The 26374-nt window shown below is 35.0% G+C and overlaps 2 protein-coding genes across 4 annotated transcripts in view; one reads left to right on the top strand and one right to left on the bottom strand.

Moving 5' to 3' along the window:
* The window catches only part of LOC118282191 (protein qui-1), a 138022-nt gene that overhangs the window by 61722 nt on the left and 49926 nt on the right, over nt 1–26374 (top strand). For all 3 annotated transcript variants that reach the window (XM_050701440.1, XM_050701442.1, XM_050701441.1), the window contains 2 exons: nt 21256–21419; nt 22744–22823. In XM_050701440.1, the coding sequence (XP_050557397.1) occupies nt 21308–21419; nt 22744–22823 (192 nt within the window). In that variant the 5' untranslated portion in view covers nt 21256–21307. The remainder of the gene's footprint in view (nt 1–21255; nt 21420–22743; nt 22824–26374) is intronic.
* LOC118266480 (uncharacterized) lies at nt 45–2250 on the bottom strand. Its single transcript, XM_035579957.2, has 2 exons — nt 1796–2250; nt 45–1619 (listed from the first exon to the last, which is right to left on the bottom strand). The coding sequence occupies exons 1-2, from the start codon at nt 1991–1993 to the stop codon at nt 57–59; spliced, it is 1761 nt and encodes a 586-aa protein (XP_035435850.2). The 5' UTR covers nt 1994–2250; the 3' UTR covers nt 45–56.

Genomic DNA, 26374 nt, shown 5'->3' on the forward strand with positions numbered 1-26374 from the left:
AATTGTAAAAACTTGTACTTTTACTTTATCTGAAATAAAACAAATGCATTCTTAATTCATTTTTTTATTAAAACATCCTGAATATTTACCAAACCACATGCCAATGTTATTGCATCATCAATGACAGGTATTAAATTATAGTCTACACAAGCATGAGGCAGTAACATATGAAACTCTCTTAATCTATTTATTACACGTTCAACATGAATTCTCAAAGCTGCTATTCGTTTTGACTGCTTTACTTCATCTTTGGTGCTTGGGTTGGACTGTGAAACAGAAGGTGGCCGGACGAGAGTACAGTCTCTGGCTCCCAGTAAATGTGATAAGTCTTTAAACCCTCTGTCCGCCATAACTGCTTTTTTTGGAGGTAAGCAGTCTAAGTAACCACAGTCTTGCACTATCATGACATCTGTAGCTCTTCCACCATATCCATCGGATATAAAATTAATCAACCCATCTGGTGTACATGAAATTAAATACTTCAATGTATTACATTTTTTGTACTGTGACCAAGTAAGTGATTGGTGGACTGGATCGGAAGGTTTTTCAATCTGGATTTCAAAGCAATCAATAATAGAAATAACATTTGAATACCTAGCTCTAAATGATATAGGTAAATTTTTATATACCTCAGTTGGTGTTGGCCACACAATCAAGTCTTTCATTTTTGATGCGATTAAAGGTAAACTTTTATTAAATATTCTACTGATAGTGCTCTGTGAGTAGCCAAAATGTAAAGCAAGTATGCCAAAAGATTCATTTAACTTCAATTTCTTAAGTGTTATTAATATGTCTACAGTTGGAAGTGGAATGTTTTCACTTAATAGTTTTATTAAATGATATGACTGTTTATGTAATCCTAGTAACATTTTGGGTTCTCTATCTATGGCACTTAACATACTACTGCGCATTACATTTTTAAAATGTTTTTCATCATCTGAATCTGCTGATTCATCTTGCACACAATAACTTAAGTCAGATGAGCTACAGGGTTCATAATCATGAGATATCTGTGAAGAAATGGAAGAAATAGATGTTGTATCCGACTTAGTAGGAAATAAATTTCTTTTTACCGCAGCTGTTGCAGGTTTTATTGGTGAAGTTCCAATATTTTGTGATGGAAGGGGAACAGGAGATAAAGCTACATTAGTCTTCTTTGTTGTTAAATTAACTTGAACACTTTTACTTCTGAAGTTTGGTCTCATATTTATTTGCACACACTTGTCACTAAGGAAGTTTTCTGTATTAGTAGAGACTTCAACATGGGATGTACTGGGCTCTATTACAGACAAATCCATAACAGAGGTACTAGGCCTCACTGGATCATTTTCACAGCCTTGAATATAGGAAGTACTTGGTCCGGCATCACAATAACTTGTTTGTGAAGTTTCACGTTCTAAAACATTTTCACTGTTGACTTCAGGTTCGGAGAAAGATTCATTTATAAGTGATAATCTTTTCTTCTTAGAATCATACATTCTCTCCTGTGGTCCTGGTGCATTTCGTTTTTGGCATTGAAATTTATGAGGCATAACTCCTTTATTTAAGAATAATTTAACTTTTTCGCCTTGTTCCTTCATGAGCTTGTATTTAATATAATTTACTGTATCTTCTTTGATCTGAAATAAACACAACACTTGGTGAAGCATCTTAGGATAAGTAGAAATAGCTCAGATGAAGAATCTTCTAACATGTTATGACATTCGTAAATAAGGTTACGAACTTAAATAAAGTTCTGTAACCTAGAAATTTCTAGAACACTACAAGATGTTATTTGTCCAAATATAATACTTACATTAAAATGATCTTCACAACAATGTAAACGCGATATTGAAGATACATTATATTCTCTTCGCATAACCTCACACCATTGTTTACGTATGTTCGGATCTCTCGGAACAGCAAAAAACACTTTATCTGGTGTACTTTTTATATTGTTAGGACACATTGGTACCATGCAATATCTATAAAATGGCTTTTTTTCTTCTTCCATGATTATTACGCGTGTTGTTATCTATCAAACTCTCAATGTAAACAAACAATACAATGACAGGTGTGCCCTATGACGTCACGCATCAAGCGCGCGAGAAATAGGAGCGTTTGAACTCGTCAAATTAAACCACTATTTTTAAAATTTTATAAAAAAGTAATTACTACTCTTACAGCTATGGTTTATTTTTTTTCTACATCAAAATGAAGTGAAAATTGAATAAAAAAAATAAAAAAATTGTCTGCATATTCCCTATTCCAGACTCCGTGCTATTACAGAGAAATTTTCGAAACCCGAAAAAAACCCAGTAATAATTTGCCCACGACGGCCAGCTGATATTTTTGTACCCATGTATGTATCGGCAATGCATTGATACTATTTTGTGAGACAAACGATATTTCATGTAATTTGTTTACATTTTGCTAGCTCCATTTAAAGTCAGCCATTAACAAAAATTAAATTATGAGACCCTTTTATGATCAACCAATATTAGGTAAAGATAAGGCCAGTCGTAGTTAAGAGCCTCGGTAAAGCTGGAAACTAATCGAGCAAATCTCGAACAATATCATACAAGTATTACGTAAATTGTAAAAACATTTTAAAAGTCGCAGTCAAAAATGATCACAGTTCAATATCATCGACTGGAAAAAATTATCGAGTTATATCACCGTTGGTAATACATATGTATATGTTTAAGAACGTACTCGTAATATCTTCCAGTAAGCTGAATCAATCATCTCGGCTCATTGGCCAGCTGAAATCTTAACACGTTTGCGCACCCATCCATCCCTACCCTTAGGTATTAATATTGCTCGTTCTTCTTTTTTTATTTATATTAATACATACAACCAGTGACACATTTATTTTTATGGGATTTTGGCATCGAAAAAGTCATTCGTTATAATTTTTCGTAGATTATTGTGTTTTTCGGCTTACTCAAAAGCATTACAGCTTTCCGCGACACACGACGCGGCGACTGTCGCACTGCTACTCTGCTGCTCACGAATATAAGCCTTTAGCATGGCTTTAAACTAGTCGAGTTCCTCGTCAAATAATTACGCAAGTAAGCCGAAAACCATAATAATTAATTTAGTATGTTTCACGAAAGGACACAAACCGATTATAGGCAACAGATGTAGCAGATCCTGTACAATACTGATGACAGTACCAACCGGCAACCTTACAACGACAAACGAAACAAACTCAAGTCGAGCCTTTCAGTTGCACCTTAGAATGTTTGAACTAATATTTCCTTCGGTATATGAATTTTAAAAGTTAAAAATGAAGTTTAAAAGTAAATAAACAGCGTAACCTAAATGAAACAATCTATTGTTTTTTCAGACTCCAATATGTTGCGTCCACGGCAGGGCAGTGCAGTTTGCATATACAATACCGCTAACTGGATCACCAGCTGATGCTACACTATATGAAAACAAAAACAACTAAAAGCATTGTTGATTGAGTGATCACATGTGTGACTATCGAACGAAGTTTTGAATTTGATGAGTACACAAGAAAAATATTTTTCATAAACTACGTTTAAAAAAACCTACGTGAACCTCTTTTTTAAAGAGGTTGGTTTGGTTAATATACTAAGTGTAACAAACGCCACTGAAAACCACATCATATTCGGTTCAGTTAATTGCGAGATAATGACAGACAATATATAGGTATGTACAATTGTACAAACTGAGAATCTGGTCAAACTGAGAATCTCTTTTTGGATCTGTTAATGAAGGTGTGATGAATATGTACAAAGATATAGAAATAATACTAAATTTCTTTATTTTCTCCTCACAATGACACTTATTCTATTGGTTTTACATTATATTCATAATATTATTTTGATTAGCAATGCAAGGAAGTAGTCTATTTTAGGCATAAAAATCCTGAATTACAAATATCCAGGTCGTAAAAAATTTTTAACTAAGAAATATTTTCTTACATAATCCTGCATTCACACATAAATAACTGTGGTAATAAAAGGGCTGGTTCAGATCATTGAATCGAGTGAATGAAGTGTGTACGTGCCGCGGATGTGATATGGACATTCGGACAATGGTCATCCAGTGCCCTACGTGTTTTGACTATCATTCTCTTCCATTTGAATTGTACGCATCTTTTCCCGTAATTCCAGTCCCTTTTTCGCCAGTAATGTGCCTAATAAAAGATGAGGCTATTGTCATTGCATATTTGGGTTAAAATTGTGAAGGAAGTTTTCAGAAAGTATTGGAAGCATCTAATATTATAGTAGTTGGGGAGTCTTGAACTTAATGTTCGAGTCAGGTATAGTGTCGATGATATTTCTGGAAGCACTTACCTTTTTATAAATGGACACTAGGACAATCCAAAATAATGCACACAATCCGCACTAGGATTTTTCCTGTTTCGTGGGTGCGTCTAAAAACATACAATTTCACATACAGATGACACCCAGATACGAAACAACAATTTGTAGATCACAAAGAGTTGCTCCGTGCGGGAATCGAACCCACTACACGTTGCCCAGCCACCGCGCCAACCGTGCAGTCATTACAGATATTGCAGACAGTAATTGCGACCGACTACAGTAGAGCGACCGAAATCTAGTGTTATATCACTAACCCTATAACAAACTAACGAAGATAGGTAGATACCTACCTACTAATACAAAGCCGACATATACCTTGACGATAGACACAAACCAGACATACACACCACAATATAGAAAGAAACAACATTTTTACTCTATCAACGTCCGTAGAATAAACACAGCCTTATTTTTTGTCCACCATTTAACAATACACAAGGATTAATACCGCGGGCTATTGTTTGGTGGTATTATAAAGCGGGCGATACATTCATACCGTTTTAATACCCAGTATTTAGGGCAGGACTGTGATTAAACTGCTGTACGGTTTTGAGCCGTCACGGTTCTACCTCGGTACGGTTATTACGCCGTGAGTCAGTACCTTTGGACACGCGATCGGACAATAACGCTTGCTGAAAGTATTATTTTGCGAAAATATGTTTAATGGTTCAGTCGTTTCGTCTAATGGTGTCTAAGTACTGAGCATGAAGGGTTTATGTTGTTGAGGTGATTTTAGTACAATATGTGCCATGATGCCATCAGAACAGTCGGACTACCATAGCAGCAGGAGTAGGAGCAGGGTGGTTTTTAGTCAGTAAGAGTCTGACACTCCTTCTCGCTTCACCCAAGTCGGGAGAAGTCATTAGATGATTTTCCCCACTCAAAAAAAAAAAAATGAATTGAAATATCCTTCTATTTTATGACAGTTTTCTAGTCCAAATCATCATCATGAGAACAGTGGTTCTATAATGTCATATTGTGCGAAGTAATGTCAGTCATTAATGACAGTGGACCCTTGGAATAGCTCAATATTAGGTCAAGTTAAAACCTATGTAATAATATATGTATTACTAGAAGCATGTCTCCTATTATATCTTTCTCTACAAACCTTACAATAAGATTTTTGTGTAACAAAATAATTGTGAAAGTGAATGATATAAGGTTTAATTGAAAAAGAGACACAAATGTGTATAAGTTGGTACTTATTTCTTGTATTTTATCGCGATTTTACGTTAGACTGAACTAAAACTTTATGTTCGGAAATGTTTCAGCCATTTCCTTGATACTTGTATTTATTGCCGGCACACAGGGTGTATTTATTTTACTCGGGAGACTAAGGTCCTAAATGGGAAAGTTTTAGTGGCAATTCAAAATTGTTTTTAGTGTAAATGCACCCGAGGGGATGAAGTCTTTGGGTTTTAATGGAGAAATGTTCAACTGACCGCAGACTAGTTATCTAGTTAAGGATAATTCTGTCGTATACTTTATGATGAGTTTAATTAAAACTTTAGGCAGTAAAACGCATAAAGTGAAAGAACTTGTTTCGTAGTGGCCCAAAAATTTAAGACACCCGTTTCTCATAATATGAAGGTGGATTCGAAACCTATCAACGGCAGGTACCAAAGTGACATTTTCCAAGCTACATGCACTTTCTTAAATAACTTAGACACCACCGACAAACGGTAAAGAAACATATCATGAGGAAACCAGGGGTTATAATTTTAAATCGCCAACCCCCAGTGAGCAAGCGAGCGTGGTGATTAATGTTCAAATCTTCTCTGTATAAGAGCCTCTTACAGATAAGGTTTGAACATTAATCTTGATATCTTATTAAGATGTTAATATATGTAAAAAAACTTCTTTAAACGACACACATAAAAAAAGATAGTTTTATGGTATCAGCTTTTATACATTAAACATTCATTTTTTGTACCAGTTGCGTGTTATAATGTAAATAAATGTAATTAAATTAAAACAAACATGTATATCTTTCTCCGAGTTTCCTTTCTCTAACAGCTTTTCCTACAAATACATTTCAATCTTTCAGTAAAAAAAAACATCGATCATCGATTCTACCAAATAAACATTGAAACATACACTAACATGAACGACATGTAGAATTAAAAGGGCCAAGCAATTTACTTAATCGAGGTGAATGACCTCGTGAAAAGAAAATACATAATGGCTATGAATTGGTGTTGTTTTGTTAAAACAGTTTCGATATCAATAATGTATAGGCTTTTAACGATGACTTGAGGCCGTCGATATATTCGATCGTAGTGGTATGTAGACTAAGTTAGCGCTTGTTATCAAATTAATGCGTTACAGTACTATATAAATCGGCAATAAAATTTCTTATTATTTATAGTAACTATTGTGAGACATACTAAATAACAGATGTTATCAGTAGGCTGTGTCGCAACGGCCGCGCAAACTGTTCATGAGGAAGAGTGCCTAGATATGACTCGAAACCAGTAGAGCTTTTCACACATGCACGTTTTATTTTTATTAGTAGACAGCATTTTTTTTAATTGATTAGGTTAATTAATTGATACATGATAATTTTTTTAAGTCTTCCCTTATAAAACGAGACGAAGTAATAAAAAGTGAAATCTAAACTGAAAACAAATATATGCCTTTGAGCCCTAAAGCTTAAAAAAAATCTCTATTGCTGTCTATTCAAGTGACCTAATTTTAGGTCACTTCAGGTCAATTTACCTTGTGCACTTCTGCAGAAAAAAACATGGCATTGTTACAATAATTATTAAATTCAGTATGTCAGTAATTGGGTACTTATGTTAATTTAGTAAGTCTCACGAAAGTTATAACATAAACATAAATTCAAATGTTTCTGAGACAAAAGTTCGTACACACGCCCCTACATACGTACGATATACGTAGATACGTAGATATTAGCTAGGTATATACGTACCTAAGTATTAAGTCACGTAGGATTACGGCTGTGATACTGAAAAAGGGTTTTGTTAGTCAAATGACGTCAAGCCACATAGTTACGTCACGAATGTGTACGAAATTTAATTAAACCAACCTATGTATGAACACATACATATGTAGGTAGGTACTTCCCTAACCCATATTTGTTGGGAAACCACAGATTATCGGGTTATGGTGGTAAATAAATAACATAGTTTTCATATCATGCATATTGAATCGAAAGTATATACTTATACGCACAATTTCTTTATGTAACCCAGTCGGTAAACGGTCAGACGGATCACCTGATGGTAAGCAATCGCCGCCGCCCGAAACACCAGAAGCGTTACTAGTGCGTTGCCGGCCTTTTGGGGGTTAGGAATTTGAGGACTGTTGGGGATTCGAGGATTGTTCACGTCAGTTTTCTGTGAGGCCTTGGTATCACTCCGGTCTCGCCCATTCGTGCCAAGATTAGACTATCCCACATAAAATCAACAGATATTAAATGTGATACTGAATATATTTTTCCAGTTATTTTATAGTTCTCATGTATTTGTAATAAGGAGGTTGCCTATTATTATCATAACCCTGTCTCAATCAAAGACAGTTTTCTGCATACAATATTTTACATAATACCTAATCCTACCATTATGGTATTAATAACACACTGTAACTAACTGAATTGTGGTAAAAACCTCATCTGGTATGTAAGAACAATCTCTTTCAATAAGTATTTTCCAAGTTTAGCATTAGCAGCTGCACGTCTTAAGTCGTTCGTTGGCTCGAAGGCAGCAGCTGCGTATTTCACAGCACTGGGCTATAAATTGGATCTAGTTTAATAGTTAGATAAATAGCCCAGCTGGGTCATTGATGGAAACTACGGGCGACTACAAGTTTGAGATTTCAGGAGAGTTAGACAGTTTGGGAAATTTTGAAAGGTCATCAATTTAAATGTTCAGTATCATCAACATCAACAGCCTATATGTGGTCACTGCTGACGAAAGGCATTGACTTGTACGGAGAAGGTTGGAGCAAGCTTGCTCAAAGCGGGTTGGCAATTTCAAAATTATAAACCGAGGTTTCCACACAATGTTTACCTTCACCCTTCATCAGTGGTGCTAAATAAATCTTAGTAGCTAACTATGTAGTTACTTACATATAACGCGGAAAAAGTCACAATGGTACTTGCCTTGATGGTTGGTAAATTTCAAACCTTCAAATATGCAAAATAATGGCACTTAATTAAAAAATAAATATCTGCAATTTCTAACGTGGCTGAAAACCAGCCAGCCATGCGTGAAGATTATGGCAAAGCCTCTTATGTAGTCTATGTAGAGGAGAATCATAACCAGTATGAAAATGTTGTAGCTCATTTAATTTAAAAGTGTTCCTGCACGGTATAGAGCGAGATCCCAGAGCTGTCAGACATATCTTATTTTTACAAGCATTTAACCTTCGGCTTACAGTAGTCTTGTATATACTTTTTAATGCCTTAATGTTTGTAAAGCTTGCCGAGTGACACCTGCGCAGGTACCAGGTGAGAAAGGTAACTAAAAATTAGACTCACTTAACGTAAATTTTTATGTCTGATTTTTATATATGTTTTGTAGAATATTAATTTGAAATCATATTAAAAAAATCAGACACTTTCCATGGACCAAAACTTTTATCAGACGGCTTAAAGCTCTAAAAAATAGTGCGCCTTACAAAATTGTAATAGCAATATATGGTGCCCCTGTAATGCAAAACAGTAGTACAAATCATCATAGTTTTACCAGATAATTTGCACGAACGTGATTACCATCGTGAATGTTACAAATGTGCTACTGCTTTGCCGAAAAGATATTTCTCTCCAACCTCACATATATTGCTATTACAATTTTGTAAGGCGCACTACTTTTTTAGAGCTTTAAAGCGTCTGTTAAAAGTTTTGGTCCATGGAAAAAGTCTGATTTTTTTAATATGATTTCAGAGTAATAATCTACAAAACATATATAAAAATCAGACATAAAAAATTAAGTAAAGTGAGTCTAATTTTTAGTTACCTTTCTCACCTGGTACCTGCGCAGGTGTCACTCGGCAAGCTTTACAAACATTAAGGCATTAAAAAGTATATACAAGACTACTGTAAGCCGAAGGTTAAATGCTTGTAAAAATAAGATATGTCTGACAGCTCTGGGATCTCGGACCAGTAGGTACATACCGCACTCTTTCGCTCAACAATTCTACATGTACAATTTTCCCATGTTGACAACTGCACCTGCAGTTCAAATAATTGCTTACTACATTCATATAAAGTTGTGTTACACTACAGCGAACGAACAAAACAAATAATGAAACTGGAAAGCTAACAGACAGATTAAATAATAGGATATTTTCATTTCGTTGTTTCATTTTATATTTAACTTTGTTATTTAACAAAGGCAAGTTCTGTGGAAGTGGTAATAAATAAAATGAAAGTTCCATTTAATTTGTTTCTTTTTTTTCATTTTATTTAATTTCCCTTGTTTCTTGACTTTCTGAAATTTCTGGGATATTCTGGGTCAAACAATACAAATGCTTTTAAAATCATGATTCAATCCCATTTATATTACACGTGCAAATGAAATAATTGAGTGGCACGGTGGCCTGGCAACCGGCTGCCACGAAATACGCAGCGGGTTCGATTCCCGCACGGAACAACTCTTTGTGTAATCCACAAATTGTTGTTTCAGGTACTGAGTGTTATATGTATGTCAACTTGTAGGTTTGTAAAAGCCACCACGTCACAGGAGATAATCCTGGTGTGCAATGAAAAAAAAAGAATTACCAGAAGCCAATACTAAATCACTATTTAAAATAAAATAAATGTCACAATGAAAATCAGCCAATCTAAAGCGCGTATTTGAAATGGATAGAAGACCTTACAACCGCAACGTAGGCTCACTGGGGTTATTTCAATCTACGTAGTTGTGGGTATAAATCGCCATTGCCATGTCGCTAGACGTGCAACAGGCTACGATTGTCTATAAACCTAGCTTGTTTGAATAAAGTTTCACTGAATTCGTATTGTAGTCTGAACAATCGATGGAAATACTTATTGGAATAATTACTAGGTCGGAAAATCCTGTAATATTTTGTGTTTCAGGATTTTCGTTAGCATAGGTAGAATTTTAAATAGGACTTCGTATTGCGAAGTACATGTATCACATTACACTAAGAAAGAGAAAGTTTGCTTGTTTGGGTGTTTGGAGGTTTGTCCGTCAATCACGCTGAAACTACTGATTTTGATATACACACACTACACGGTACACTGATAAAACATGAGCTGACTTAGGTGTGACTGGGTGATAAGATACTTTTTATCCCACAAGAACACGGGCAAAGCCGTTGGCAGAAACTAGTTGTAGTATAAGTTTAAATACACCTCATTCTACCTTTTTCAGTAAAGATTACAAATGATTTCAAGTTTGGATATTGTAATTTTAACCCTCATTAACAACAAGATAACGTGTACAAAAATACCCACCCACTTAACAAATTTTCCACCAACCAAACAACAAAAACGCTTTTCAAACTCAACAGCACAACAAAAAACCTGTGACCTCTGACAAAAAGCAAATAGATAATCTACAGGAGTAGATAACATGACGATGGTACGGTTGTAATCTGCAGAATTTCGCAGTAAAACGGACATTACCGCAGTAATTAGGTAGGTTGCGGTCCGTACGAGTGCAGACCCCGGCTTAAATGTAAAGGCACGAATTAGCTCTGTTTGGACCGAATCTAAACTGCCGAGAAGCATGTAGTAAGCGTTTTAATTTTGTACGTATTATTATCTGGATTTCATAATATTTACATACTAAAATGTTTTAGAAAATATTCTGTGTTTTTAAGAAAAACGTTTAAATCAAACAGAATAGAGTTCTTACAGGAATAAAAACTATAGATAAAATTAGCTTCTGCAGCATCTTCGCTCGTGGTCCCTTGGGTTAAAAAGTAGCCCATGTGTTTCAATTCCAGACCATAATCTACCCTTATTCCAAATTTTGACGTGATTGAGAAGCAAAAAATACACATTAACTCGCAACTTTCGCATTTAAAATATTAGTAAAATGAAACATTGATACATTTTGTCTTACCTATAGAAAGTTCAATGACAGCAATGAGGGTAAAACAATTTAAATGAAATTCGACAAATACCCTCATAACCGCATAGGAGGTAATCAATTGAATTCTAATTTTAAAAGATTAAAAAACGTTAAAAAACTATAAATAAAATTAGCTTCTGCCATTGATTTCGCTCGTGTTCCCGTGGGTTAAAAAATAACTTATGTTTTATTCCCAGCCATAATAATAATATCCCCCTGTTCCAAATTTCGTCCCGACATTTCTTTGACGAATCCACACAACGAACCTTTGACGTGATTGTGTAACAAACATACACACAAGCACATTAACTCACAACTTTCGTATTTATAATACTAGTAAGATGAATGAATCACTGATACATTTAGTCAACCTATACATAGTTCAATGAGACGCAATCAGGGTAAAACAATTTAAATGAAATTCGACAAATACCCTCATAACCGCATTGTAGGTATTCGATTGAATTTCATTTTAAAATATTGTGTATTTCAGATAGGTATTTTACCTGATATGTAAATTCATGCGGGTCTGTACAAATTCATATAACAAATACATTTATCTTCATATCGTATACCTACATACTCGTATATTATATAGGTACCTCTATTTTATGTACCCTTGTAACACTTGCATCTCCTTAAAATTAGTAACGCATTTTATTTTGTCAGTAATTTCACTCCTTTACATTCAGAGCTCTTGAATGGCCTAAGTGTCTTCATTGTAATGAATTTTTAATGTATTTACAACACAATCCTTTTATCTACGATCTATTTGCTACAGATCCATACAAAAACGTAAACAACACATACATTCTGATAATAAAAACCATATTATATCCGTAGCCTTGTTCCACAAAACAAATCAACATTGTTTTGTTCCCCTGGCAACATTAGGTAATACCACACGTTCTCCAATTTATTAGGTCAACGTAGGAAGGTATATAAGCCCTACATTCGTTCAGACACATATTAAGATCTACCTGTCTAGCCAAATTGATGCTGGGACATTTCTTTTATAAAACATTACGTTTTTGCGGTCGCGTGTGTTTTGGAGACATGTACGACAACTAGGTGGCTTCTATTCTTTTGTTTTCTTTGTGTGGTGAATCTTGACCATTTTTGTTAGCTGTTTTACAGGAGTAATTACGTCTGAAAAATCACCCAAGTACATATCTAAATTTCCTTTTAAACAAAACAGAATAGTTTCAAAATTATGTTGAAACCGCCAGTACCTACTACCAATTAGTACTATTATGAAGGCAAAACAAAATTTCCTTTTCATACTTTATTTTGTTACTTAAAAGAAAAATAAAGCCAAAAAAGCGCCGATCAATCAAAACAGCAATTAATTAATGACATTATCGCTTTCGGCAATCTTAAGGAAAACAGTGTAATCTATCAACAGCCGAATTGTTGTCTTCATAAACAACTTTAATGGGCCATTTCACCAAGTTGACAAGGCGCTAACACGCCTAAATGTCCTCAGCCGACACATTGGTGGCCCTAAAACAGTATCCATTAAAATAAATTAACGTTCATTCAGAATATAGAATCAAGCAATAAAAGGACTTTACAAATGTGTAGTAAATGAGATGGGAAACAATTTTTGATTTCGTGAAATTAATTAAACGCTACAAGATGCACTTCAGCGAGTTCTATAGTAAGTGATATACCATTCAAAATAATGTCTAATAATAATAATCAGTAGAAGAAAAAAAAACGTTAATTTTTACTTTAGTAGGGCTAAACAAACTAAGAGAATCATCAACATGAACGCACCATCCAAAACGGTTTTGTAATCCAATCTGCAAACAGATTTGCTCGTCAGCGAAAAAAAACAAAACGAAATAACTGAAAAATGTTTTATTAAATTACACCGCGGTACGCCACAACACAGCACTTTGTGTTTCACCTAACAATATCCAAGTTAACAAGATTGCACCGAAATTGTAGCAAAATAACGTTAGCCTCGTAAATGGCGTGCAGTCACTGACTAACACAATATTGAGATCGATATGCGTTCAAAGCCACAGGTGCGTTTACCAGCACACAGACACGTCATGAGGGCTCGTTTTGGGTTTGGCCTCAAAAGCTATGGGAACTCTAATTGATGAATGGGGTCGCGTGTACGAAAATTTGTTTTAAGTTAGGGGGAATATGAAATGTTTTACAAATTAAGAAAAAAACTAAAAAAAAAACTAACTGCTGAATAGAAAAGGCTGTACCTCTAGAAATTGCCTATCTAAGTAAGATTTCAATCAGTCCCCAAAAATAATCCTACTAATATTATAAATGCGAAAGGATAGGTTTGTTTGTTTATTTGTTACTCTTTCACGTCAAAATCTCTGAAGGTAGTGAATGTAGATTGTAGTCAAGAATTTCCACCGAAAAGCAGGCGAAGCCTGGCAGAATCTGGTGGACTATAATGAACAAATAATGGAATTGGAACTAAATATTTCATAGCGATCCATTCATAGAAATAAACTTTTGCAAATAAAATAAAGTTGCTTCAATAAACACTGAAAGGGTTAATGCGAAAGGGCATACTACATTATACCTACGAGAAAGTAATAATATTTTTATACAAGTCAGCAGCTATACATAGGCTTAGGTACATAATGGTTTATTGAGGTCAACGTCTCCTGCAAAAATAGATGAACATCGTAACCTTCGGTGTAAAAAAGAATTTAGAATAAACGATCTTCGCTCAGCAACTAATAATTAAATAGGTGTTCCACAGGGAAGTATATTAGGTCCATCTTATTATTGTCACATTATGTAATGCATGCACATTATTTTTGAGACGATTTTATTAATTTTCATGTTCACCATATTGTATCTCTCTACTACGTCGAAATAAAATAACATTTTCAGCCATTCTCAACGCCAGTGGGTGCTTTACATTATTATATCGACAAAGGAAAAAAACGTTGCAAATAAAACATTTGCGAATAACAACGACCGTGTTTACCAGAACGACATACCAGTACAATATGAAAGGGAATAAAAAACTCTACCCCAAGTCTGGATAAAAAAAGATATACATAATGAGGACATAAACACCGACACGTTATTATGTCGTATCGTATGGTTCGAAATGGCACGGATTATATATAAAATAAAGGCCTAATGTGCTGCTAGAGATCGCGTGTCACTTGTATTCATTTAGAGTATATGAAAATAAGTTTTTAAATTGACATGGTCACTAACACTAAAATTGGAACTTAAAACGGGATATTTACCATGTTTTTCATGCATCAGTTCATCCGTGATCATGGCGCTTGCAACAGTGCCTAAATATCGGAAACTCATAGAAATAGAAAAACATGGTAAATATCCCGTTGCAAGTTCCAATTCTTAAGTATATGTATATCCGCGAACGTTTTCTTAATCGAATCTTTCGGAATAACGAAAACGTGTGGTCCAAAAAGGAAGCACACGAAATTATTTGTTTTAGTAAACCAGTTAATCCAGTCATCAATTCAAGAAAAGTCGACAGAAAATCACAAATATTTTCGTTAACATTTCATTTACTATCTCCTCCATGACAAAATACAACACCACTCCCATTTCAGAGCACCATAAAAGACTATGAATACCAACATAAGCCATACAGCTCCAATGAATAATTCACTCCGAATGATACGCATTATATTCAATTCTGTTCGTTGTATCCTCTTTGGATTATTTTGGCGCACAATATTTTATGAGCACTAAGTTCTTGATCTCGAAATGAAAGAAAAATAGCTGGATTATCTTTCTGTAAGTGTTATAAAGAGGAAATTGTATTCCGTCACACTCGTGTGATGATAGATGCGCGCGAATTAGAGTAAAGTGGGACATTTGATGGAGTATTTGCTTTTGGTAAATGGTTGTTATGAATTTGGGCCAACGGAATATAAGAAGGGTAAAAATTGTTATGGAAATGTTAGTGCATTTTAGGCCTGGTACTTTTGTGGAATTCGTTTATTGTAGGTACACCAAAATACCACTAGGAACGCTAATACCAGAACAAGAGATTCGAAAATTGCATGTTAACTCTGCCTCAGAAAAACATCTTTATGAGTACTATAAAACTTAAGTTTTATGTTATTATTTATTTATTTTATTAAAAGGTACATGTTATGAACTTATAAACTAGTACATAGTCCGACAAAACTATATATGTAGTTTGTCTGTCGGATCCAAGAGGTATATCTTAGATAAATATAAATATTATGTATTAGTAATATATGTTTACACAGTAGTATAATGTATAGTAAATATATATATAATATGTAGTATAATATGTGTAGTATAATAAGTTTTAATCTCTTTAAGTTTGTATCTCTACTTTTTCTACAATCCATAAAATTAACGACTACTAACATTTTACCACATGCCTCTTTAAATGAATATGACTTCAAAAATAGCTACAAAGATATTTAAGCCAACAGGTTAGTATTTGCTCTCAGCACTAAGTAGCGGCGCACTTAACAGTAATATAGCCTAAGAATGTGTAAGTACATACATTAAGGTCTAGCGTACCTAAGTAAATGAAGTGCGGTAATTACACTGCTGAAGTAATAGTAAACTCAGCTAATTTTATGGGATACTATGTCTTATGTATTTATCTTTAAGATTTATTTTCGCTTCTTATGCAAAGTTCTTTGTGTAGTAGTTTGTCGCTGGGGTGTAAACTTATCTTACTCAATTAATCAGGTTCATAAATAAGGTCGAGTACATTTTGAAATATTGTAAGGCAGAATGTGCCTTAGCGTCTAAAATTAAATACAGTTTTTCGATGATTATGATCACATCAGATCACACCATCAGCCTATAACTGTCTCATTGATTTTTCTTCGATGCGGGATCCAAAACAGTTATTAATGTCTTAAGAACGCGCCGGTCTTTAGTGTTCCGGCGGTTTTGTGAGATTGTGGCGTGTCTCATTACTAGGTAAAATCTTCACACGGTTTAGTAATTAACATTATAATCACCAAGCCTCATAATTATTTGAGAAGCGGCTACCTTAAGCATAAATACAATATTTTCAAATTAAAAAGCACAAAATATCCCAAACAAAAATTGCACCAAATCCATTCAATAAATAACAATACATATAACAAAACGTCTCATTAATTCAGAAGTACCGTAAATCATTTAATGCAAAACTCCTGTTTATCATAGAAAATTAAATGTAGAACCGTATCAATTATTACTGGAGCACGGACCAACTGACAGTTTCACTCGAAGAAGAAGAGTTCCCTTTGAATATTAATTCAATTCAAGTGGAACGAAATTCAGTACATTCGTTGAGTAGAATGAATCGATAAAAGATTGGGTACAATACTCAATTTTGTTGTATCTGTTTAAATTACGTATTTGGACTGTTTTGCTGTTTTTTATGGTATAAGTGGGTAAGACGCATCACCTGATGGTAAGAAATTGCCACCCATAGAAACCAACGCACTTGAAACACTAGATGCGTTACAAGTGCGTTACCCGCGTTTTGGGGGTTAGAAATTTAAGAGTTTTTGGAAAATCGGGATAAGATTGGGATGAAGTGGGAGGGGATTAATCGGGCCTGCTGTAACCTCACTCACACAACGAAACACAACGCAAGTGGTGTTTAACGTCGGTTTTCAATGAGGCCACGGTATCACTCCGTTTCAAAGATTTCCAGTACTTTTTTCAGTGGGAAAATCATCCAATGACTTTTGTGGGAGTGTCAGACTCTTACTGACTAAAAACCACTCCGTTCCTACTCCTGCTTTTCGAGCAGGAACCCTGGTAACCCGATTTTTTCCAGAACTTGCGATCAAACCCCCAAACTGCATGCTCGACAAATTCTATCTTACAAAAATATCAGAATTATTTCGAAGGAAATAATAACAGTGTTCAATGATCCTTATTCTTATGTAGCTGTCGTCACGTCCTCGCTTGTTGAGTGAACTATAAAATAAATATATGTAAATGTGAATATTATATTACTGCTAGCAATATGATACCTACGTGTAAGTTCTAGATATTATTCCAGATAGTCGTATTAAATTCAATCCATACTAGATGTTGTATTCTGAATGAGTGTTTTTATGATACCCAAATATGGTGTATGTAGCTACCTAGCTGAAAATAGCTACCTAGCTATTTTCACAAAACCATGCAGAGTTAGGTAAAAATCTGTTTAGAGGAGATGTCTAGGAACTACTTTTCTATGGCTAGGCTTCTAAGCCTGACACAGTCATCTCAGTATTAAGTACACGATTAGTGAACCCCGCGAACTTTGTGTCTAAGGTTTTTTTCTGCGCAAATTTGTATTGTTTTTTACATAAGAACCATATAACAATGCTCCCAAAAACAAACGGGTCACCAAGTATATTATAGATATTATCGCAGAAATGATTTGATGTCTCGGTACTACAAAAATACGTACATAATCTAACCAAAATAAAAAAATAAGTTTGTTTAAGTTTCATCTTAAGCAGCTCATCTAAGTCTTAGTTAAATCTAAATAAAATTTAGCAGAACTATCAACATAATACTTAGATTATTCCACATTGCACATTGTTTAGTAAACAGAAATATAACTAAGTACCTACTAAATGCTAGTAGGTAAGTTTAACTATACACGCAAATTGCAATTACAGCGCTGAATTCAGAACAATCTCGCTTTACAGCGGCTGGCGTGGGTATGAGCATTAATTATTTAACGAAATGCAAATCAGTTTGTTTTGGTAATACAATCTGTTTGTGTAGTATTGTTGTGGTAAATTCTAGTTTCTATGAAATCTGGATTCTATTCAATTGGTAAATGTTAGTTGTACGAGTATTTGCATAGGGAATATTTGTATGCGCACTGATTAGTTGATTTGATTGTGAATGTGATTACTGAATCGTGAATAGATTGACCATCCCAATTACATGGGACTCGAAATAGTCCTGTTAAAATTGTGTTTGTTAAATTGTATTTTTGCATCTCTCACCTACAGTAATTACTCTTAGGTGCACTAATTAGGTTTACTCGCCCTTGTTATTTAGAAATTCCTTAATTATTACATAAGTTCTGCCAGTAGACACGAATATCCTAGCCAATAAGTTCTTCCTTTAGAAGTCTTATTGACGGATATTTTCAAAGAATCCTGACCTTTTCCCAGTTACACTGATATTTGACCAGAAAAGGTAAAATGTCATTATACTGTAAATGATGACGCTATTCAAAATATCACCTCCTATATTAGTACCATAACCAAGTTAGAACGTCTCCAAAATAAAAGCTAACAGAAATAAACCCATCTCTCTTTAAAAACACATGTCTATACATAGAATAAATTACATCTACCATCACTGATTGGGTTCCCATACATCAGTAATTCGCCCTAATGACATTTCCGCTTTCCATTCGATCTGGAATTCGAACTAACGACATTTGCACTCTTCAGTCCGACACATTTTGCCTAATTGGGGCGCGCGTAACACCGGATGGCTGCCATTGCTACGTAACCTACTTATTGGGAGACATGCACACATCAACCTATACAACACCAGTTTGTCATGGTCCCGCTTTATAAGACCTCTCCGCACATTCAAATGTCAGTTTATACTGGTTTGTATAGCTTGATTGTAGTACGTACGAGCAATTTTTATTTATATATACTTTATAGCTTTCGTGTTATCATACTAAAAGTGGGAGAATGATTGTGGATCTTGTTTATGAGGTGTTACGGTTCTTTATTGTAGTAAGTAGGTTTATGATGTGTGAAGAAAATGAATTGTGTGCGTTGATAATTCAATTTTCGGTATATGCTTTGTGAAGTCGTGTGTAATTAATTAATACTTCAGAAGTCAATATTGACTGGAGTTATATAATAATTTCATTCCCCATGTATTATGTTATCGGCTTACTCACGTAATCGTTTGACGAGGAACTCGACTAGTTTCAAGCCATGCTAGAGGCTCATATTCTTCTAGTAACTACTCTAGTAGCAGCGCGACAATCGCCGCGTCGTATGTCGCGGAATGCTGCTCATGAAAATGAGCCACTAGCATGGCTTGAAACTAGTCGAGTTCCTCGTCAAACAATTACGTGAGTAAGCCGATAACATAATAATTAATTTAGTATGTCTCACGAAAGTTACAATAAAATTCCCCATGTAATTTCAATCAATGACAATGACAAATAATTATTATGAAAGTAAATTGTACATACACATACACACGTAGCAATACCCACATGTAAATCAGCCACTTAATAAGTGGAACACACACACAAAGTAAACTCACACATAAAATAACCATTCCAAAAGAATATTATTCAAGTACTATATTATATACAGGGAGCTACAGCTTGCAGCTACTATTCGCACTTCAGAAGTCTCCCAGCTACAGAGTGAAGCTACAAAAGGTTTCAGACGAGAAGCTTTTGATTAGTGCCTTTTGTGTTCCACTCAATCTGAGAGAACTATCCCGTTCTTATATTATACATAAGTATAATAAATTTCTTTCACTCTTTATATTAAAAGAATTCTGTAGAGAATACTTTAACTAAGATGATTGAAAAGTTATGGGATTTTAAAGTTATTGAACTTGTTACTATCTTGAAATTTCGATAAGGTCTTCTAAGATCTTACTGAAATTGACTTTACTTATCAAACAAATGGTATTGACTATAGTGAGACAGGTAGTGTATTGATTCTCAGGTTGGCAAAGTAGGATGTTCGAATTCTTATATACTCAGCAATGCAGCAGCTAACAGCATTGACAAATATTGTACCCTAAAGTAACTTAAAATAACGGTTTACTCACGTAAATACATTGACAAAAGCTCGTTTCCTGTCACAGAGGGGAAGAGTCACCTCATCATGAACAGAGTGCGCAGACGTCGCGACGGCGTCGCGCAACCGACGTAAGCAAATTATCTGGTACGATCAGTATCGTACCAGTTAATTTAATGTCTCACGATAGTTATTATAAAAATATCGTATCCCATTTCAGTCAGAATAATAAATCAATTTTGGGTTATTTGTCTTCCTTTTCGATAATCTAAAAAACTTGTTTCTATCTATAAAAGCATCATTATGTCAAATTAATAACAGTTAATTTGATCGTAACTGATTGCTATTTATACGAAAATATCCGAAACTCGTTTGAAGACAAAATATCAGTAAATGGCTACAATTTGTTATTATGTATTTTGTTTGATAAAAAAATAAGTTTTCTGTATAGGCAAGGCTTGTTTTTGACATCGAGTTTATGATTTACGATCGGAGCCGCTCGCGATACCGAAATCATATTGATGGTTGTTATTTTTTTACAAGGGAACTGAAATGTACGAATATTTTTGTTGTTTTATTATTGTGCTCGGAATATTTTAACTCTTTTTTGTTTATAATCCGGTAAACGAACAGACGAATCATCTGGTGGTAAGCAATCGCCGGCCTCATGGATACCCAAAACAGCAGAGGCGTTACAATTGTGCTGTCGGCTTTTTGAGGGTCAGGAATTTAAGGGTTGTTGGGGAATCGGTAAAAGAAGTAGGGGATAATTAGGCCTCCGGTAACGTCACACATACAACGAAACACAACGTTTTCTGTGAGACCATGGTGACACTCAGATCGAGCCGGGAAGCCCTATTAGCTTTTTTCCAGTACAGTATAAGGTTTTGGATCTTAATTTGATCATTTCTTCGTAATTTGTCAAATAGGTTAACTTATGGCCTTGAATTTTGTATGGCGAAAACTGATAATGACAAGTTTTGTTAAAAATATAACTTTAAGCTACTTACACGTAGCCACTTAAACATCCTTTTAACAATTAACTAGCACATCTACTACAGTAAATTGACACTAAAATTATATTCCTTTTGTCACCAGAATGCGGCGGTGTGACGCAAGTGGTGCGGGGTGAGGCAGTGGACGGGGCGCCATGAGCGCTCCCGAGCCGGCGGTGCTCAACGCACTGAAGGGCTTCACGGAATCCAGCGACAAGTGGCCAGGCCCGCGTGCTGTCAAGATCTTCGTGGCTTCTGTTTACAATGGTGAGTTCTTTGAAGATATTTTGGTACATTGTTGCAATGGTTTATGAAGTGCAGATTGGGAGGAGTAGGTCAGTTGGCGTCTGGATAATTGTTTGGTAATGTCGTAATGACGGTTTTAGTTTCTGATCTTATAGATCAAGATCTATATATATCTATGCACAAGTGCATAGATGGCGCTTGCTATGTCGTTAAGTCTTTCCATTGGAATTAGTTTATTCAAATGATGCCAGCGGCTTCGTTCGCGTGGTTCACGGAATTTGTGACTAATAAAACAAGCCTAAGTTACTCTTTAGTATATCAGCTTGATTAAAGACCTGTCAAAATCGGTCCAGCCGTTTTAAGAGCCAGAACAAACAAAAATACGACTTAGTCGTTAAAATAGGACTTATGGCGAAATGACCTCTAGAATGAGTTTTATTTATTATATTAATTAATAAACTATGAGACCATTCAACTTAAACAAAGAACAATCAAATTATCAAAAATTTTATTGCTACATAGAAAGGTCGGCCACCCAAAAAATACAAAACATTTCATCCTTCCATAGTTATTACAGCTTATTTATGGTGATCAAGAAAACAAGTCACCTAACAGTGACAATACTACTTATAACTACTTATAATAAAGTTTCACATCAAAATAAATTGTTTGACATCAACAACAAAACAGTCTTCCTGCCACAGAAATGTAAAGAAAGTCAGTGTTCTCTTCAAGGGTCACTTACTTCAGAACAAGTGCTTGTTCTTGCCTCATGTTGTATGAATATTCCTGTATTTTATATTTTCCTTCGCAAATACGAGGCAATACTTCAAACTTGTATCAATGTACCAACAAGTACTTGAGATATTGAAGTACTTGGTTTCCACAGGCGAAGAATCTCAGAGCATTGTTACTGTGGAATACAATAAATATTCTTTGCTTTATTTTGAATGGGAAAGAGGGAAAGTTATGATAGGTTTATTTTTTATATAAAATCTTATTAATAGTCTAAACTTTGAATAGGATTTGTCGTAATTGTTAAGTTTTACTAAACCTAATTATGTTACTTCGTCAAAAGTCAAACTTTGTTATCATCAATAACTACACTTGCTAAAGACAAAGTAAATATTTCAATTATTGAAAAATAACACCAAGGAAATGCATTTTCTTCTGTACCATTAGTACGAGAGCACGTTCGGTGCTCTGATTGGTTGGTTTATTCGAGCTGGCCAATCAGAGCGCCGAACGCGCCCTCGTTTCGATTACATTCAACGTAAAGCAAACTCATACTAAGGGTATTGTTTATTTTAAATACAAGGTCCTAAATAAGTTAATTATTCCACAGAATTCCGTGAAGAAAGAAGACAAATCCTGGAGATGGTCGGTCCAGAGTTGCAGTCCACGTACGACGATCGATATATTGAGGTAGGTTATATGAACTGATGTGGAACAATACAGATTCTCGAGGATCCGGAGACAATATCAGATTAGAAATAGCCTTTCTTCTTTCTAGGCGATCCAAATTATCATCAAGAATAAGGAGAAAGAAGTATTTTTATCACTTTTTTCGTACAATTTTATCCAAAACGGTATATTTTTGAATCTAACATAAAAATATTCACTTCCCAATTTCACTAACCAAAACACCCGTCGTCGTTAATAAAATAACACCTTATACCAATTTACACAGCGGCCCAATAGACGCGACGACAAATTTAGTCTCTAATTTTGTAACAACAATATTATGAGAACCCCTACACCTGTTCTCGAAACTTCCACACAACCACGACACAGACGTACCTACAGTCCACAACTAAGTACCTGTATATCGCATTACTACTACTACACAAACTTTCCATTAAACTACATTCCCACAAAATCTACGAACATCAACACTGTTTGACCTTGAGAGCCTTATTTCGTAAGCAATAAGAGCGAGTTTCGTAGTGCAATGACATGCGGTTGACCGGAGTCGAAACTTCGGTAGAGAACGATGAAGTTTGGGATGCAGAGACAGTCTGAACATATTAACCGGCTAAATGTAAATGAACTTATTGTTTGGGAACTTGTGAGCAGATTTGTGAGCATCGAGTATAGTCGGTTAACCTTTTACTGTGTAATTAGGAAAACATTTATTTAAAATCCTCCCGTACGTTTGACTGCCTCGTTAGTTTAGTAGTCGCATAATGCCTACACTATTCGCGCATACCGAATATATTTGTATATCGATTGTCATGAAGCGGAGAAGAATTACCTTTGTTTTGTTTGTTCTCTTCTTTTATCTAAGTAATTAAATGGTTATCTAGTACAAAATCAAAGGTTTAATGACGGCTTCCTTTTCAAAACTCTGTACTTGCGTACAATATGCGGCAATACTAACCACCCTTTTTGAGGGGGGAAATTCATCCAGTGACTTCTCTGCCTTGGGCGAGGTGAGAGTGAGTGTTAGCCTCTTACTGACTAAATACCACCCCGTTTCTACTCCTGCCTTTCGAGCCGGAGCCCCAGTAACCCACTACGCTGTCCGCAGAATAATAATCCTCTTATACATAAAATATACTAAATATAGAATTGAAAACGAGTAAATTGAAGTAAAATGCGTCTGTTGTCGTCTCCATTTAATTTAATTCAAACAAAACACGAGGCCCACAGAATAATATGAAAGTCAAATAAAATTTAGGCGATGAAAGAAAATTTCATTTTGGATTATCCGTAAGACCCTCTGACAAGACCACGGCTTTTGTTGCTTTGTTATTATTTACGCTTTGCGCGTTAACAAGAAAACTTGCTGCCAAATATTTCTTCTTGCTGATAAGCCAGGTAGGCAAATAACTTTAAGTGTAGGAGATCCATGTCGGCACGACCCATTCGTGCCAAAGCGGCCTCACAAAAAAATCGACGTGAAACAACGCTTGCGTGGTGTTTCGCTGCATAAGTGAGGTTACCAATCTTTCCAATCCCCGATTTCCCAACAACCCTTAAGTTCCTGTATGTTCTGTACCTTTGGTTTTTCAGATGTCCATGAGCGGCAGCGATTGCTTACCATCTGATGATGATACGTAGATGATACGTCTGCCCGTTTACATGCTTATACCATAAAAAACCTACTGAAATAAGAAAGGAATAGAGTGCAAATTGAAACGGTGGCGTAATGGCAAGAAAGGTTGTCGTAGTTAGTTTGTGAATAGCAAGGCAATAGTTTACCAATTCTACTTAAATTTGAAATGAAACAAGTAGAAGTAACGCTTACCCTATAGTTATCTATTTGACAATATACGGTACCTGAAAACTACACATTCGTTCATACTAAATGGAATTTTAATATCACTATACCTAAATTGAATTTAAAAACATTCTTTAAACCTTAACAAATAGGTATATTATGAAAAAAATAAATAATAACTTCTCAAGTTACAATTACCCTCGACTTGATCCCTAATTACACCTTCGAAAACCTTTCGGTCTGAGAATTAAATATGAAAAGAGACCTGAAAACGAGGGTTAGGTATCATAAAATATTCAATGTCACTCGTACTTTCACTTCGTAAAAGTTTCGATCCGATACTCAGGGTGTTTTTCCACCAGAGATGTGCTATGTAGCTATGCTACAAAGATGTAATAGTCAAGCTGTGAAACTATGTGACCGTTTCCACTGATACTAATACTAAGCTATGTGGTTGTGCGAGGAAGATGCTTAGCTCGAGTATGCGATGTATCAGTAGTAGAGAAGCCATCCATAACACACATTCGTAGCACGCGTCCATAGCACGCATCTTTCCATAAAAAAATACATAGCTACGCTGACTTCGGTTCCATCAGTGCTAAGCTATGTGTGCCAATGAATATGATAGGTGGAAGTCAAACGCCTCCACAGCAACGTAGCATTGCACGTCTTTGGTGGAAAAGCACTCTTAGTCTAACATACAATTTTAGATTACCTAAAGTCTGCCTCTATTGCTGACGGCGTCAGTCAAAGAATTTAAATTATATTAGTTAAGGTTAAGAACTTGATAACTATGTCAGGTAAAGTGTTATTGGGCTTATTAGTTTTTTTTTTAATAAGAAATAGTATTATCTGACCTAATTAGAAAACAGAAAGTTCTCCGTTTGATCTGTATGTTTGTACGCGATTATTTTGCGTTTAGCTGAACAGATTTTGATGCGGACTTCTGCCTAGCATTTTTCAGACTTTGTTTTAGGTACTCGACTTAAAAAAGTTGAGGTCTGAACTTTAACACGTGTTTTCCTATTTTGTGTGATTAGGTTTCTTTTTCAAGTCAGTTTTTTAAACGTAGTTTTAGAATGGCTTTCAAAAAGATTTTACGTTATACTACTATAGTCAAAAATCTCCTCCAAATTTTCCAATACACTTTACGTGCCACTTAAAAAAATATCATGACTACCATCAAGCGCGTCTAAGTTATGAAAAATAGTACTAAAAATATTATATATACACCTGTAAAAGTAGGTTTACACATAAAAATTACCGTAAATCAGGCAACAGCTTTTCATAATAGTTGGTGCAGTGAGCTACAAATTTTATGTTGAGAGCAAAAAATAAGATAATATGGCCGCACAGGTGTATTTCACGGCAGGCATGCGGTCCTATTATAATGCGATCTGAATTAATTAACCTGGTCAAATTAGAGGTCCCGAATTAACCTTTGGACCCCAATTTCAGGTTAGGTTTACCGAAAATCGACTAATGTTTTAATCATGTTTAAGATATTTTGTAATTTAAGATAAGGCCTTTGCTCTGCAGTGGGACGATCATGGCTAAAAATAAATAAATAATTAAGATAATTTTATTATGGTATTTCTTGCCACTTAGGTATAATGACAATTGAAATAATTTAATTAAAAGATTTCGTTCTGATGTTAGAGGTTTTTTTTTTTTTCAGTTACTTCATATATTATAGACAACTTTAAGTCTTTGTACACACAAAACAATTCAGTTTAAAAAGGTATCATCGCAA

The sequence above is a fragment of the Spodoptera frugiperda genome, chromosome 20 (assembly GCF_023101765.2).
Source record: "Spodoptera frugiperda isolate SF20-4 chromosome 20, AGI-APGP_CSIRO_Sfru_2.0, whole genome shotgun sequence".
Classification (NCBI taxonomy): Eukaryota; Metazoa; Arthropoda; class Insecta; order Lepidoptera; family Noctuidae; genus Spodoptera; species Spodoptera frugiperda.

What these genes read in the sequence shown, in the direction of transcription:
- LOC118266480 (XM_035579957.2), bottom strand. Translation starts at nt 1,993, where the DNA reads ATGGAAGAAGAAAAAAAGCCATTTTATAGATATTGCATGGTACCAATG. An exon ending in GTTGTGAAGATCATTTTAAT is followed by an intron (nt 1,620 to 1,795) that starts GTAAGTATTATA and finishes TGTTTATTTCAG; the next exon opens with ATCAAAGAAGATACAGTAAA.